The sequence below is a fragment of the Pseudophryne corroboree genome (assembly GCF_028390025.1).
Source record: "Pseudophryne corroboree isolate aPseCor3 chromosome 3 unlocalized genomic scaffold, aPseCor3.hap2 SUPER_3_unloc_32, whole genome shotgun sequence".
Lineage (NCBI taxonomy): Eukaryota > Metazoa > Chordata > Amphibia > Anura > Myobatrachidae > Pseudophryne > Pseudophryne corroboree.
The window spans coordinates 399,420-412,820 of NW_026967522.1; the positions used below are offsets into that span (position 1 = coordinate 399,420).

Consider the following 13,401-nt stretch of genomic DNA (forward strand, 5'->3'; position numbering starts at 1 on the left):
AGGTGACTGCCGGGAATGGGACATTATACGGTAACACCAGGGTATGTGTCTGGGTGATGACTGGAGATGTGACTGCTGGGAATGGGGCATTATACAGAAACACCAGGGGATGTGTCTGGGTGATGACTGGAGAGGTGACTGCTGGTAATGTGGCATTATACAGTAACACCAGGGGATGTGTCTGGGTGATGACTGGAGAGGTGACTGCTGGGAATGGGACATTATACAGTAACACCAGGGGATGTGTCTGGGTGATGACTGGAGAGGTGACTGCTGGGAATGGGGCATTATACAGTAACACCAGGGGATGTGTCTGGATGATGACTGTATCACTGTGTGTGTCAGGTGCCTATAAGGTGTCTATGTCTCCATGCAGGAGGGGGAGTATATGGAAGAACACAGGGGTCTGTACAAGGACGTGATGATGGAGAATCACCGGCCCCTCACATCACTGGGTAAGAGGAGACTGTCATGTATTGTACAGGGGAGAGCAGGTATGGGGTCCCCTATATACACACATCATCTGATAATCACATATATACACTGTACTCAGTCACTGTGTGTCTCCTACAGATGGACCCAGTAACAGAGATACCCCAGAGAGATGTCCCCGTCCTCTGTGTTCCCAGGATTGTACAGAGGAGAATCACAGGATCCCACAGGAGGATCAGGTAGGTGGGATTTAGGGTCTCCCAAATATACCAAAGTGACCATCACTATATGATCTGTAGAGCAGCTGTGTGTCTTATACACTGATATTATACTGTTTCACCTCAGTCTAGTCTGACTGTATGCAAATGTCATTATAGTGTTTTTTGTTTTGTTTAGGTAGAACGTCTGTCTGATATTAAAATAGAAGATATAGAGGGAGAAGAAGAGACGTATGTGACTGATATAAAGGCAGAAGATATAGAGGGAGAAGAAGAGACGTATGTGACTGATATAAAGACAGAAGATATAGAGGGAGAAGAGACGTATGTGACTGATATAAAGGCAGAAGATATAGAGGGAGAAGAGACGTATGTGACTGATATAAAGGCAGAAGCTATAGAGGGAGAAGAAGAGACGTATGTGACTGATATAAAGGCAGAAGATATAGAGGGAGAAGAAGAGACGTATGTGACTGATATGAAGGCAGAAGATATAGAGGGAGAAGAAGAGACGTATGTGACTGATATAAAGGCAGAAGATATAGAGGGAGAAGAAGAGACGTATGTGACTGATATGAAGGCAGAAGATATAGAGGGAGAAGAAGAGACGTATGTGAGGGGTGATCAGCAGTGTAAGGAGGAGGAAATCCCTACAGATATCAGCACAGGTGAGTAATAAACACTTATTACAGAAAAGAGTCACATATTCTCCTTGCTCAGTCACTACAAAAATTTCTTATCCTACACCCTCTGTCAGTACAAGCTAATGAGGAATATGTATTTTCCCAGTGGGGAAGTCAGAAGCCATCAGCCCCTATTATACTCCTGCTCTCCACCTCACATCATGTCACTGTGTGTGTTACCAGCCCAGAGATCTGACCAGTCTCCTCCCCACACTCCCTGGTGTATCTCATACATCAGGAGCCATCAGCCCCTATTGTACTCCTGCTCTCCCTTCACATCATGTCACTGTGTGTTACCAGCCCAGAGATCTGACCAGTCTCCTCCCCACACTCTCTGGTGTATCTCATACATCAGGAGACATCAGCCCCTATTTTACTCCTCCTCTCCTCATGTCACTGTGTGTTACCAGCCCAGAGATCTGACCAGTCTCCTCCCCACACTCTCTGGTGTATCTCATACATCAGGAGTCATCAGCCCCTATTATACTCCTGCTCTCCCCTCACATCATGTCACTGTGTGTTACCAGCCCAGAGATCTGACCAGTCTCCTCCCCACACTCTCTGGTGTATCTCATACATCAGGAGCCATCAGCCCCTATTATACTCCTGCTCTCCCCTCACATCATGCCACTCACCAGCCCAGAGATCTGACAAATCTCCTCCCCACACTCTCTGGTGTATCTCATACGTCAGGAGCCACCAGCCCCTATTATACTCCTGCTCTCCCCCTCACATCATGTCACTGTGTGTTACCAGCCCAGGGATCTGACCAGTCTCCTCACCACACTTTCTGGTGTATATCATACATCAGGAGCCATCAGCCCCTATTATACTCCTGCTCTTCTCTCACATCATGCCACTGACCAGCCCAGAGATCTGACCAGTCTCCTCCCCACACTCTCTGGAGTATCTCATACATCAGGAGACATCAGACCCTATTGTACTCCTGCTCTCCACTTCACATCATATCACTGTGTGTTACTAGCCCAGAGATCTGACCAGTCTCCTCCCCACACTCTCTGGTGTATCTCATACATCATGAGACATCAGCCCCTATTATACTCCTGCTCTCCCCCTCACATCATGTCACTGTGTTACCAGCCCAGAGATCTGACCAGTCTCCTCCCCACACTCTCTTCTGTATATCATACATCAGGACCCATCAGCCCCTATTATACTCCTGCTCTCCCCCTCATATCATGTCACTGTGTTACCAGCCCAGAGATCTGACCAGTCTCCTCCCCACACTCTCTGGTGTATATCATACATCAGGACCCATCAGCCCCTATTATACTCCTGCTCTCCCCCTCACATAATGTCACTGTGTTACCAGCCCAGAGATCTGACCAGTCTCCTCCCCACACTCTCTGGTGTATATCATACATCAGGACCCATCAGCCCCTATTTACTCCTGCTCTCCCCCTCATATCATGTCACTGTGTGTTACCAGCCCAGATATCTGACCAGTCTTCTCCCCACACTCTCTGGTGTATCTCATACATCAGGAGCCATCAGCCCCTATTATACTCCTGCTCTCCCCTTCACATCATGTCACTGTGTGTTACCAGCCCAGAGATCTGACCAGTCTCTTCCCCACACTCTCTGGTGTATCTCATACATCAGGAGCCATCAGCCCCTATTATACTCCTGCTCTCCCCCTCACATCATGTCACTGTGTGTTACCAGCCCAGAGATCTGACCAGTATCCTCCCCACACTCTCTGGTGTATCTCATACATCAGGAGCCATCAGCCTCTATTATACTCCTGCTCTCCTCCTCACATCATGTCACTGTGTGTTACCAGCCCAGAGATCTGACCAGTCTCCTCCCCACACTCTCTGGTGTATCTCATACATCAGGAGCCATCAGCCCCTATTATACTCCTGCTCTCCCCCTCACATCATGTCACTGTGTGTTACCAGCCCAGAGATCTGACCAGTCTCCTCCCCACACTCTCTGGTGTATCTCATACATCAGGAGCCATCAGCTTCTATTATACTCCTGCTCTCCCCTCACATCATGTCACTGTGTGTTACCAGCCCAGAGATCTGACCAGTCTCCTCCCCACACTCTCTGGTATATCTCATACATCAGGAGCAATCAGCCCCTATTATACTCCTGCTCTCCCCTCACATCATGTCACTGTGTGTTACCAGCCCAGAGATCTGACCAGTCTCCTCCCCACACTCTCTGGTATATCTCATACATCAGGAGCAATCAGCCCCTATTATACTCCATCTCTCCCCCTCACATCATGTCACTGTGTGTTACCAGCCCAGAGATCTGACCAGTCTCTTCCCCACACTCTCTGGTGTATCTCATACATCAGGAGTCATCAGCCCCTATTATACTCCTGGTCTCCCCCTCACATCATGTCACTGTGTGTTACCAGCCCAGAGATCTGACTAGTCTCCTCCCCACACGCTCTGGTGTATCTCATACATCAGGATCCATCAGCCCCTATTATACTCCTGCTCTCCCCCTCACATCATGTCACTGTGTGTTACCAGCCCAGAGATCTGACCAGTCTCCTCCCCACACTCTCTGGTGTATCTCATACATCAGGAGCCATCAGCCCCTATTATACTCCTGGTCTCCCCCTCACATCATGTCACTGTGTGTTACCAGCCCAGAGATCTGACTAGTCTCCTCCCCACACGCTCTGGTGTATCTCATACATCAGGATCCATCAGCCCCTATTATACTCCTGCTCTCCCCCTCACATCATGTCACTGTGTGTCACCAGCAGCCATACTGTGTGCTAGCAGTACCCCTTCCTATGGTATTACATGCCTTGAGAGTGTCACTATTAGCACACGCCGGTCTGTATATAAACCACTTTTCTCTTACGTTCTAGAGGATGCTGGGTTCCATATTAGTACCATGGGGCATAGACGGGCCCACCAGGAGCCACCGGCACCCCAAGAGTCCAACAGTGTGGACTGGCTCCTCACACCGGGACCCCCCCTTCAGACCCAGTTTAGAAAATGTGCCCGGAGGAGCCGTTCACAGCTAGGGGAGCTCTACTGAGCTTCTGTAGTAAAATTTTTTTTAGAGTTTGTTTTATTACAGGGAGGCTGCTGGCAACATCCTCCCTGCATCGAGGGACTGAGGGGGGGGGGGGGGGGGGTCAGTGTCCGCCCTGCGGGGTCTGAGCCACTATCTCCGCTGACTGGTCACTGAGCTCCAGAGGGGATAGATCGCTGCCAGCCGCAGGGGAACGCTCACCCCAGCAGCATGCCGCCAAACCCTTGCAGAGCTGAAGAGTCATCGGCCCCTGGCAAGCGTGGAGCCGATGTGAAGATGGCGGCAACAGGGTAGGGAGCGTAGTGGCTCCCTTCAAGATCTCCGGATCACGACGGTACTCGGAGTACAGTGGGGAGGGGGGGACGAGTCTTCTCACAACAGCGCGGCTGCAGAGGGGTGGAGAGAGTATGTTTACATGGAAAGGCAAGGCTGCAGGGGTTGTGGTATAATTACATTGGCTTTTAAGCCTATATTAACAGGGTTGCTTTTTAATGCAGTTGGTTACAGGTTGTAGACTTTAAATGTGTGTTATAACCTGACCTGTGATTATTAGTGTAAGCATGGCATGGGGGCCATTTTAACCATGCTTCCTGTTCAATCCTGTTTCTCTTTCAGTTTGGAAGATCCTGTCCTACAACACTACTCCACCGGAGGCGCAGGGGTGTTAGTGGGAATTTGGGATCAGGTTTCATATAATACTGGCAACGTGCACTGCACTTGGCCAGATATATATATATATATATATATATATATAGACACACCTTAGTACTATTTTACTGAGTCGTGCAAGTTGTCTGTCTTTGTATATTGTATTGTCTGCATAATGAGTAAGGCACCAGCAAAAACTAAAAAGCAGTTTCACTGCAATGTCTGTAAGAGTGTGTTACCGGATGGGTCTACCACATGTACAGTATGTTTTGTGATTTCAGCTACGAATACGATTTCCGCTCCAGTTTCAAAGCCGGTTTCATTTCCGAACCCTCCATGGGCTATGCTAACAGATGTCATGGCTGGGTTGCAATCAGAATTGCCCGCCGCTCGACAAGTGCAGGAAGCGGCAAGATCTGAGTCTAGGGTGAGACCGCCAGAACTACCGGAGGGGTCTCAGCCTTGCCAAAGGTCCAAGTCCATTTTGAATAGAAGGGAAAAATTTAATTTGTCTTATGATTTACCAGTTTCTGCTATGTTGCATTCTGATGATTCTATGCCTGACCTCACTGCGCAAGATGACGGTGAGGAGGGCGAGGTGGACCAGCAGTCAGATACTGAAGATTTTGACAGCCCAGACATTGATAATCTCATCAGAGCGGTACGTCAGTCTCTGAAGTTTACAGAAACTGAGGAGCCTCTGACAAATGAAGAAGACATCTTTACTAAACGACAGAGATCTCCAATGTGTTTTCCTGTTTCAGAATCTCTTAATAAGATGGTTAAACAGGGTTTTCTACACCTCGCAGATTTAAGTCCAGTTACCCGTTTCCAGAGTCTGTGACATCTACATGGGAGAATTCGCCATTGGTGGATTCGTCTGTGTCAAAAGTTACGAAGAAATTAACCATACCAGTACCAACTGCTACTACGCTTAAAGACCCTTCAGACCGTGAAATAGAAGCTATGCTAAAATCCATGTATATAGCAGCAGGAGTGTTGCTTAGACCTGGGTTGGTTGGCATTTGGGTAACTAAGGCGCTAATGGTATGGATAACAGAACTCGAGTTTGCCTTACATGACGATCACCTTATACTTCTCGCTGACCAAATCTGTGAAGCTGCTGAGTATCTATGTACAGCTTCTACTGACGTCTGTCAGCTCACTTCTCGCCTTTCATCGTCGCTAGTTACAGCACGACGAGCACTCTGGCTGCGTTCTTGGCAAGCAGAGGCAGAGGTCAAAAGAAGTATAGTGGTGTTACCTTATGGTGGTGAGAAGTTGTTTGGTCCTGAATTGGACAAATGGATTTCTGAGGCCACTGGAGGAAAGTCTGTTTTCCTACCATTGCCTCCAACAGTACCTAGACGGAAATACTCTGGCCCGGCGTTCAAATCCTTTAGACCTCAGCCCTTTCGAGGCCGAGGTAAAGGAACAGCCACGCCTGGTAGACGAGCACGTGGTTTCCAACAAACCAACACCAGTCGTCAGGATGCTAAGGTCACCGACAAGCCAGTGCTATGACGGGATCCCAGCCCATCTCAGATCTCCAATTGTGGGAGCACACCTTCAGACATTCCATTTGGTGTGGTTCCAGACATCCACAGATGGGTGGATCCGCAATTTAGTGTTAAAGGTTACAAAATAGAGTTCGACTGTCTCCCGCCACTGCGGTTTTTCAAGACAGGACTGCCTCTGTTGGACGACAAGAGGGCGGTTCTGCAAATTGCCATTCAGTCCCTGCTAGATTCAGCAATTTTGATTCCGGTCCCTGTACAACAACATGGTCAGGGTTATTATTCCAGTCTGTTTGTGGTACCAAAGCCGGATGGCTCCGTCAGGCCAATATTGAACTTAAAGGGTCTCAATCAGTACGTCACTCACTACAGATTCAAGATGGAATCTCTGCAGTCAGTAATTGCAGGTTTAGAGCCACAGGAATTCATGATTACGCTAGATCTCAAGGATGCGTACTGAAACATTCCGATTTGGCCACCTCATCAGAGGTTCTTGCGTTTTGCAATACGGCAGAACCATAACCAGTTTCAGGCTCTACCGTTTGGCTTCTCGTCAGCTCTTCGGGTATTCACCAAAGTGATGTCTGTGATGATAGCTCATCTCAGATCCCTGGGAGTAATAATAGTTCCGTACTTGGACGATCTGCTCATCAAAGCTCCGTCTTAACAGATGCTCCTCCAACATGCGTTGCTAACGTACAATGTACTAGTTCAGCATGGTTGTATTGTCAACTTCAAGAAATCACATCTAATTCCGTCTCAACGACTTCAATTCCTAGGTATGATTCTCGATACGGTAAATCTAAGAATTTACCTACCAGAACAGAAAGTACAGATTATTCGTCATCTGGAACAATTAGTGCTCAAACCACGCACAGTCTCGGTACATTTGTGCATTCGCCTCTTAGGCACAATGGTGGCGCTTCAGTTCGGAAGATTCCACTCACGTCCTTTTCAACTGGATGTGCTCGCACAGTGGACATGATCTCTCAGTGTTACCTAAATGTATGCACAGGCGATGTTATATTACTGCACAGCCCATGTCACCTCTAGTAATCCCACATGATCTCTCAGTGTTACCTAAATGTATGCACAGGCGATGTTATATTACTGCACAGCCCATGTCACCTCTAGTAATCCCACATGATCTCTCAGTGTTACCTAAATGTATGCACAGGCGATGTTATATTACTGCACAGTCCATGTCACCTCTAGTAATCCCACATGATCTCTCAGTGTTACCTAAATGTATGCACAGGCGATGTTATATTACTGCACAGCCCATGTCACCTCTAGTAATCCCACATGATCTCACAGTGTTACCTAAATGTATGCACAGGCGATGTTATATTACTGCACAGCCCATGTCACCTCTAGTAATCCCACATGATCTCTCAGTGTTACCTAAATGTATGCACAGGCGATGTTATATTACTGCACAGCCCATGTCACCTCTAGTAATCCCACATGATCTCACAGTGTTACCTAAATGTATGCACAGGAGATGTTATATTACTGCACAGCCTATGTCACCTCTAGTAATCTCACATGTTCTCAGTGTTACCTAAATGTATGCACAGGTGATGTTATATTACTGCACAGCCCATGTCACCTCTAGTAATCCCACATGATCTCAGTGTTACCTAAATGTATGCACAGGAGATGTTATATTACTGCACAGCCCATGTCACCTCTAGTAATCCCACATGATCTCTCAGTGTTACCTAAATGTATGCACAGGCGATGTTATATTACTGCACATGCAATGTCACCTCTAGTAATCCCACATGATCTCAGTGTAACCTAAATGTATGCACAGGCGATGTTATATTACTGCACAGCCCATGTCACCTCTAGTAATCCCACATGATCTCTCAGTGTTACCTAAATGTATGCACAGGCGATGTTATATTACTGCACAGTCCATGTCATCTCTAGTAATCCCACATGATCTCTCAGTGTTACCTAAATGTATGCACAGGCGATGTTATATTACTGCACAGTCCATGTCATCTCTAGTAATCCCACATGATCTCAGTGACCCCTAAATGTATGCACAGGTAATGTTATATTACTGCACAGCCCAAGTCACCTCTAGTAATCCCACATGTTCTCAGTGTTACCTAAATGTATGCACAGGTGATGTTATATTACTGCACAGCCCATGTCACCTCTAGTAATCCCACATGTTCTCTCAGTGTTACCTAAATGTATGCCCAGGCGATGTTATATTACTGCACAGCCCATGTCACCTCTAGTAATCCCACATGTTCTCTCAGTGTTACCTAAATGTATGCCCAGGCGATGTTATATTACTGCACAGCCCATGTCACCTCTAGTAATCCCACATGTTCTCTCAGTGTTACCTAAATGTATGCACAGGTGAGGTTATATTACTGCACAGCCCAAGTCACCTCTAGTAATCCCACATGTTCTCAGTGTTACCTAAATGTATGCACAGGTGATGTTATATTACTGCACAGCCCATGTCACCTCTAGTAATCCCACATGTTCTCTCAGTGTTACCTAAATGTATGCACAGGTGATGTTATATTACTGCACAGCCCATGTCACCTCTAGTAATCCCACATGATCTCTCAGTGTTACCTAAATGTATGCACAGGCGATGTTATATTACTGCACAGCCCATGTCACCTCTAGTAATCCCACATAATCTCTCAGTGTTATCTAAATGTATGCACAGGTGATGTTATATTACTGCACAGCCCATGTCACCTCTAGTATTCCCACAGGATCTCTCAGTGTTACCTAAATGTATGTACAGGCGATGTTATATTACTGCACAGCCCATGTCACCTCTAGTAATCCCACATGTTCTCTCAGTGTTACCTAAATGTATGCACAGGTGATGTTATATTACTGCACAGCCCATGTCACCTCTAGTAATCCCACATGTTCTCTCAGTGTTACCTAAATGTATGCACAGGTGATGTTATATTACTGCACAGCCCATGTCACCTCTAGTAATACCACATGATCTCAGTGTTACCTAAATGTATGCGCAGGTGATGTTATATTACTGCACAGCCCATGTCACCTCTAGTAATCCCACATGATCTCAGTGTTACCTAAATGTATGCACAGGCGATGTTATATAACTGCACAGCCCATGTCATCTCTAGTAATCCCACATGATCTCAGTCTTACCTAAATGTATGCAGAGGTGATGTTATATTACTGCACAGCCTATGTCACATCTAGTAATCCCACATGATCTCTCAGTGTTACCTAAATGTATGCACAGGCGATGTTATATTACTACACAGCCCATGTCACCTCTAGTAATCCCACATGATCTCTCAGTGTTACCTAAATGTATGCACAGGCGATGTTATATTACTGCACAGCCCATGTCACCTCTAGTAATCCCACATGATCTCTTAGTGTTACCTAAATGTATGCACAGGCGATGTTATATTACTGCACAGCCCATGTCACCTCTAGTAATCCCACATGTTCCCAGTGTTACCTAAATGTATGCACAGGTGATGTTATATTACTGCACAGCCCATGTCACCTCTAGTAATCCCACATGATCTCTCAGTGTTACCTAAATGTATGCACAGGCGATGTTATATTACTGCACAGCCCATGTCACCTCTAGTAATCCCACATGGTCTCAGTGTTACCTAAATGTATGCACAGGCGATGTTATATTACTGCACAGCCCATGTCACCTCTAGTAATCCCACATGATCTCTGTGTTATCTAAATGAATGCACAGGCAATGTTATATTACTGCACAGCCCATGTCACCTCTACTAATCCCACATGATCTCTCAGTGTTACCTAAATGTATGCACAGGCGATGTTATATTACTGCACAGCCCATGTCACCTCTAGTAATCCCACATGATCTCTCAGTGTTACCTAAATGTATGCACATGCGATGTTATATTACTGCACAGCCCATGTCACCTCTAGTAATCCCACATGATCTCTCAGTGTTACCTAAATGTATGCACAGGCGATGTTATATTACTGCACAGCCCATGTCACCTCTAGTAATACCACATGATCTCTCAGTGTTACCTAAATGTATGCACAGGCGATGTTTGTTATATTACTGCACAGCCCATGTCACCTCTAGTAATCCCACATGATCTCAGTGTTACCTAAATGTATGCACAGGAGATGTTATATTACTGCACAGCCCATGTCACCTCTAGTAATCCCACATGATCTCAGTGTTACCTAAATGTATGCACAGGTGATGTTATATTACTGCACAGCCCATGTCACCTCTAGTAATCCTACATGATCTCAGTGTTACCTAAATGTATGCACAGGCGATGTTATATTACTGCACAGCCCATATCACCTCTAGTAATCCCACATGATCTCATTGTTACCTAAATGTATGCACAGGCGATGTTATATTACTGCACAGCCCATGTCACCTCTAGTAATCCCACATGTTCTCTCAGTGTTACCTAAATGTATGCACAGGCGATGTTATATTACTGCACAGCCCATGTCACCTCTAGTAATCCCACATGATCTCAGTGATACCTACATGTATGCACAGGTGATGTTATATTACTGCACAGCCCATGTCACCTCTAGTAATCCCACATGATCTCAGTGTTACCTACATGTATGCACAGGTGATGTTATATTACTGCACAGCTCATGTCATCTCTAGTAATCCCACATGATCTCAGTGTTACCTACATGTATGCACAGGTGATGTTATATTACTGCACAGCCCATGTCACCTCTAGTAATCCCACATGATCTCTCAGTGTTACCTAAATGTATGCACAGGCGATGTTATATTACTGCACAGCCCATGTCACCTCTAGTAATCCCACATGATCTCAGTGTTACCTAAATGTATGCACAGGCGATGTTATATTACTGCACAGCCCATGTCACCTCTAGTAATCCCACATGATCTCAGTGTTACCTAAATGTATGCAGAGGTGATGTTATATTACTGCACAGCCTATGTCACATCTAGTAATCCCACATGATCTCTCAGTGTTACCTAAATGTATGCACAGGCGATGTTATATTACTACACAGCCCATGTCACCTCTAGTAATCCCACATGATCTCTCAGTGTTACCTAAATGTATGCACAGGCGATGTTATATTACTGCACAGCCCATGTCACCTCTAGTAATCCCACATGATCTCTCAGTGTTACCTAAATGTATGCACAGGCGATGTTATATTACTGCACAGCCCATGTCACCTCTAGTAATCCCACATGTTCCCAGTGTTACCTAAATGTATGCACAGGCGATGTTATATTACTGCACAGCCCATGTCACCTCTAGTAATCCCACATGATCTCTCAGTGTTACCTAAATGTATGCACAGGCGATGTTATATTACTGCACAGCCCATGTCACCTCTAGTAATCCCACATGGTCTCAGTGTTACCTAAATGTATGCACAGGCGATGTTATATTACTGCACAGCCCATGTCACCTCTAGTAATCCCACATGATCTCTGTGTTATCTAAATGAATGCACAGGCAATGTTATATTACTGCACAGCCCATGTCACCTCTACTAATCCCACATGATCTCTCAGTGTTACCTAAATGTATGCACAGGCGATGTTATATTACTGCACAGCCCATGTCACCTCTAGTAATCCCACATGATCTCTCAGTGTTACCTAAATGTATGCACATGCGATGTTATATTACTGCACAGCCCATGTCACCTCTAGTAATCCCACATGATCTCTCAGTGTTACCTAAATGTATGCACAGGCGATGTTATATTACTGCACAGCCCATGTCACCTCTAGTAATACCACATGATCTCTCAGTGTTACCTAAATGTATGCACAGGCGATGTTTGTTATATTACTGCACAGCCCATGTCACCTCTAGTAATCCCACATGATCTCAGTGTTACCTAAATGTATGCACAGGAGATGTTATATTACTGCACAGCCCATGTCACCTCTAGTAATCCCACATGATCTCAGTGTTACCTAAATGTATGCACAGGTGATGTTATATTACTGCACAGCCCATGTCACCTCTAGTAATCCTACATGATCTCAGTGTTACCTAAATGTATGCACAGGCGATGTTATATTACTGCACAGCCCATATCACCTCTAGTAATCCCACATGATCTCATTGTTACCTAAATGTATGCACAGGCGATGTTATATTACTGCACAGCCCATGTCACCTCTAGTAATCCCACATGTTCTCTCAGTGTTACCTAAATGTATGCACAGGCGATGTTATATTACTGCACAGCCCATGTCACCTCTAGTAATCCCACATGATCTCAGTGATACCTACATGTATGCACAGGTGATGTTATATTACTGCACAGCCCATGTCACCTCTAGTAATCCCACATGATCTCAGTGTTACCTACATGTATGCACAGGTGATGTTATATTACTGCACAGCTCATGTCATCTCTAGTAATCCCACATGATCTCAGTGTTACCTACATGTATGCACAGGTGATGTTATATTACTGCACAGCCCATGTCACCTCTAGTAATCCCACATGATCTCTCAGTGTTACCTAAATGTATGCACAGGCGATGTTATATTACTGCACAGCCCATGTCACCTCTAGTAATCCCACATGATCTCAGTGTTACCTAAATGTATGCACAGGCGATGTTATATTACTGCACAGCCCATGTCACCTCTAGTAATCCCACATGATCTCAGTGTTACCTAAATGTATGCACAGGTGATGTTATATTACTGCACAGCCCATGTCACCTCTAGTAATTCCACATGATCTCTCAGTGTTACCTAAATGTATGCACAGGCGATGTTATATTACTGCACAGCCCATGTCACCTCTAGTAATCTCACATGATCTCAGTGTTACCTAAATGTATGCACAGGTGATGTT

At 45.6% G+C, this 13,401-nt stretch overlaps 1 protein-coding gene across 2 annotated transcripts in view; it reads left to right on the plus strand.

Moving 5' to 3' along the window:
• Positions 1-379: 379 nt before the first annotated feature.
• The window catches only part of LOC134984049 (oocyte zinc finger protein XlCOF22-like), an 83,534-nt gene continuing 70,512 nt past the window's right edge, over positions 380-13,401 (plus strand). For both annotated transcript variants that reach the window (XM_063949691.1, XM_063949692.1), the window contains exons 1-3: positions 380-455; positions 574-671; positions 829-1,318. In XM_063949691.1, coding sequence (XP_063805761.1) covers positions 389-455; positions 574-671; positions 829-1,318 — 655 coding nt within the window. In that variant the 5' untranslated portion in view covers positions 380-388. The remainder of the gene's footprint in view (positions 456-573; positions 672-828; positions 1,319-13,401) is intronic.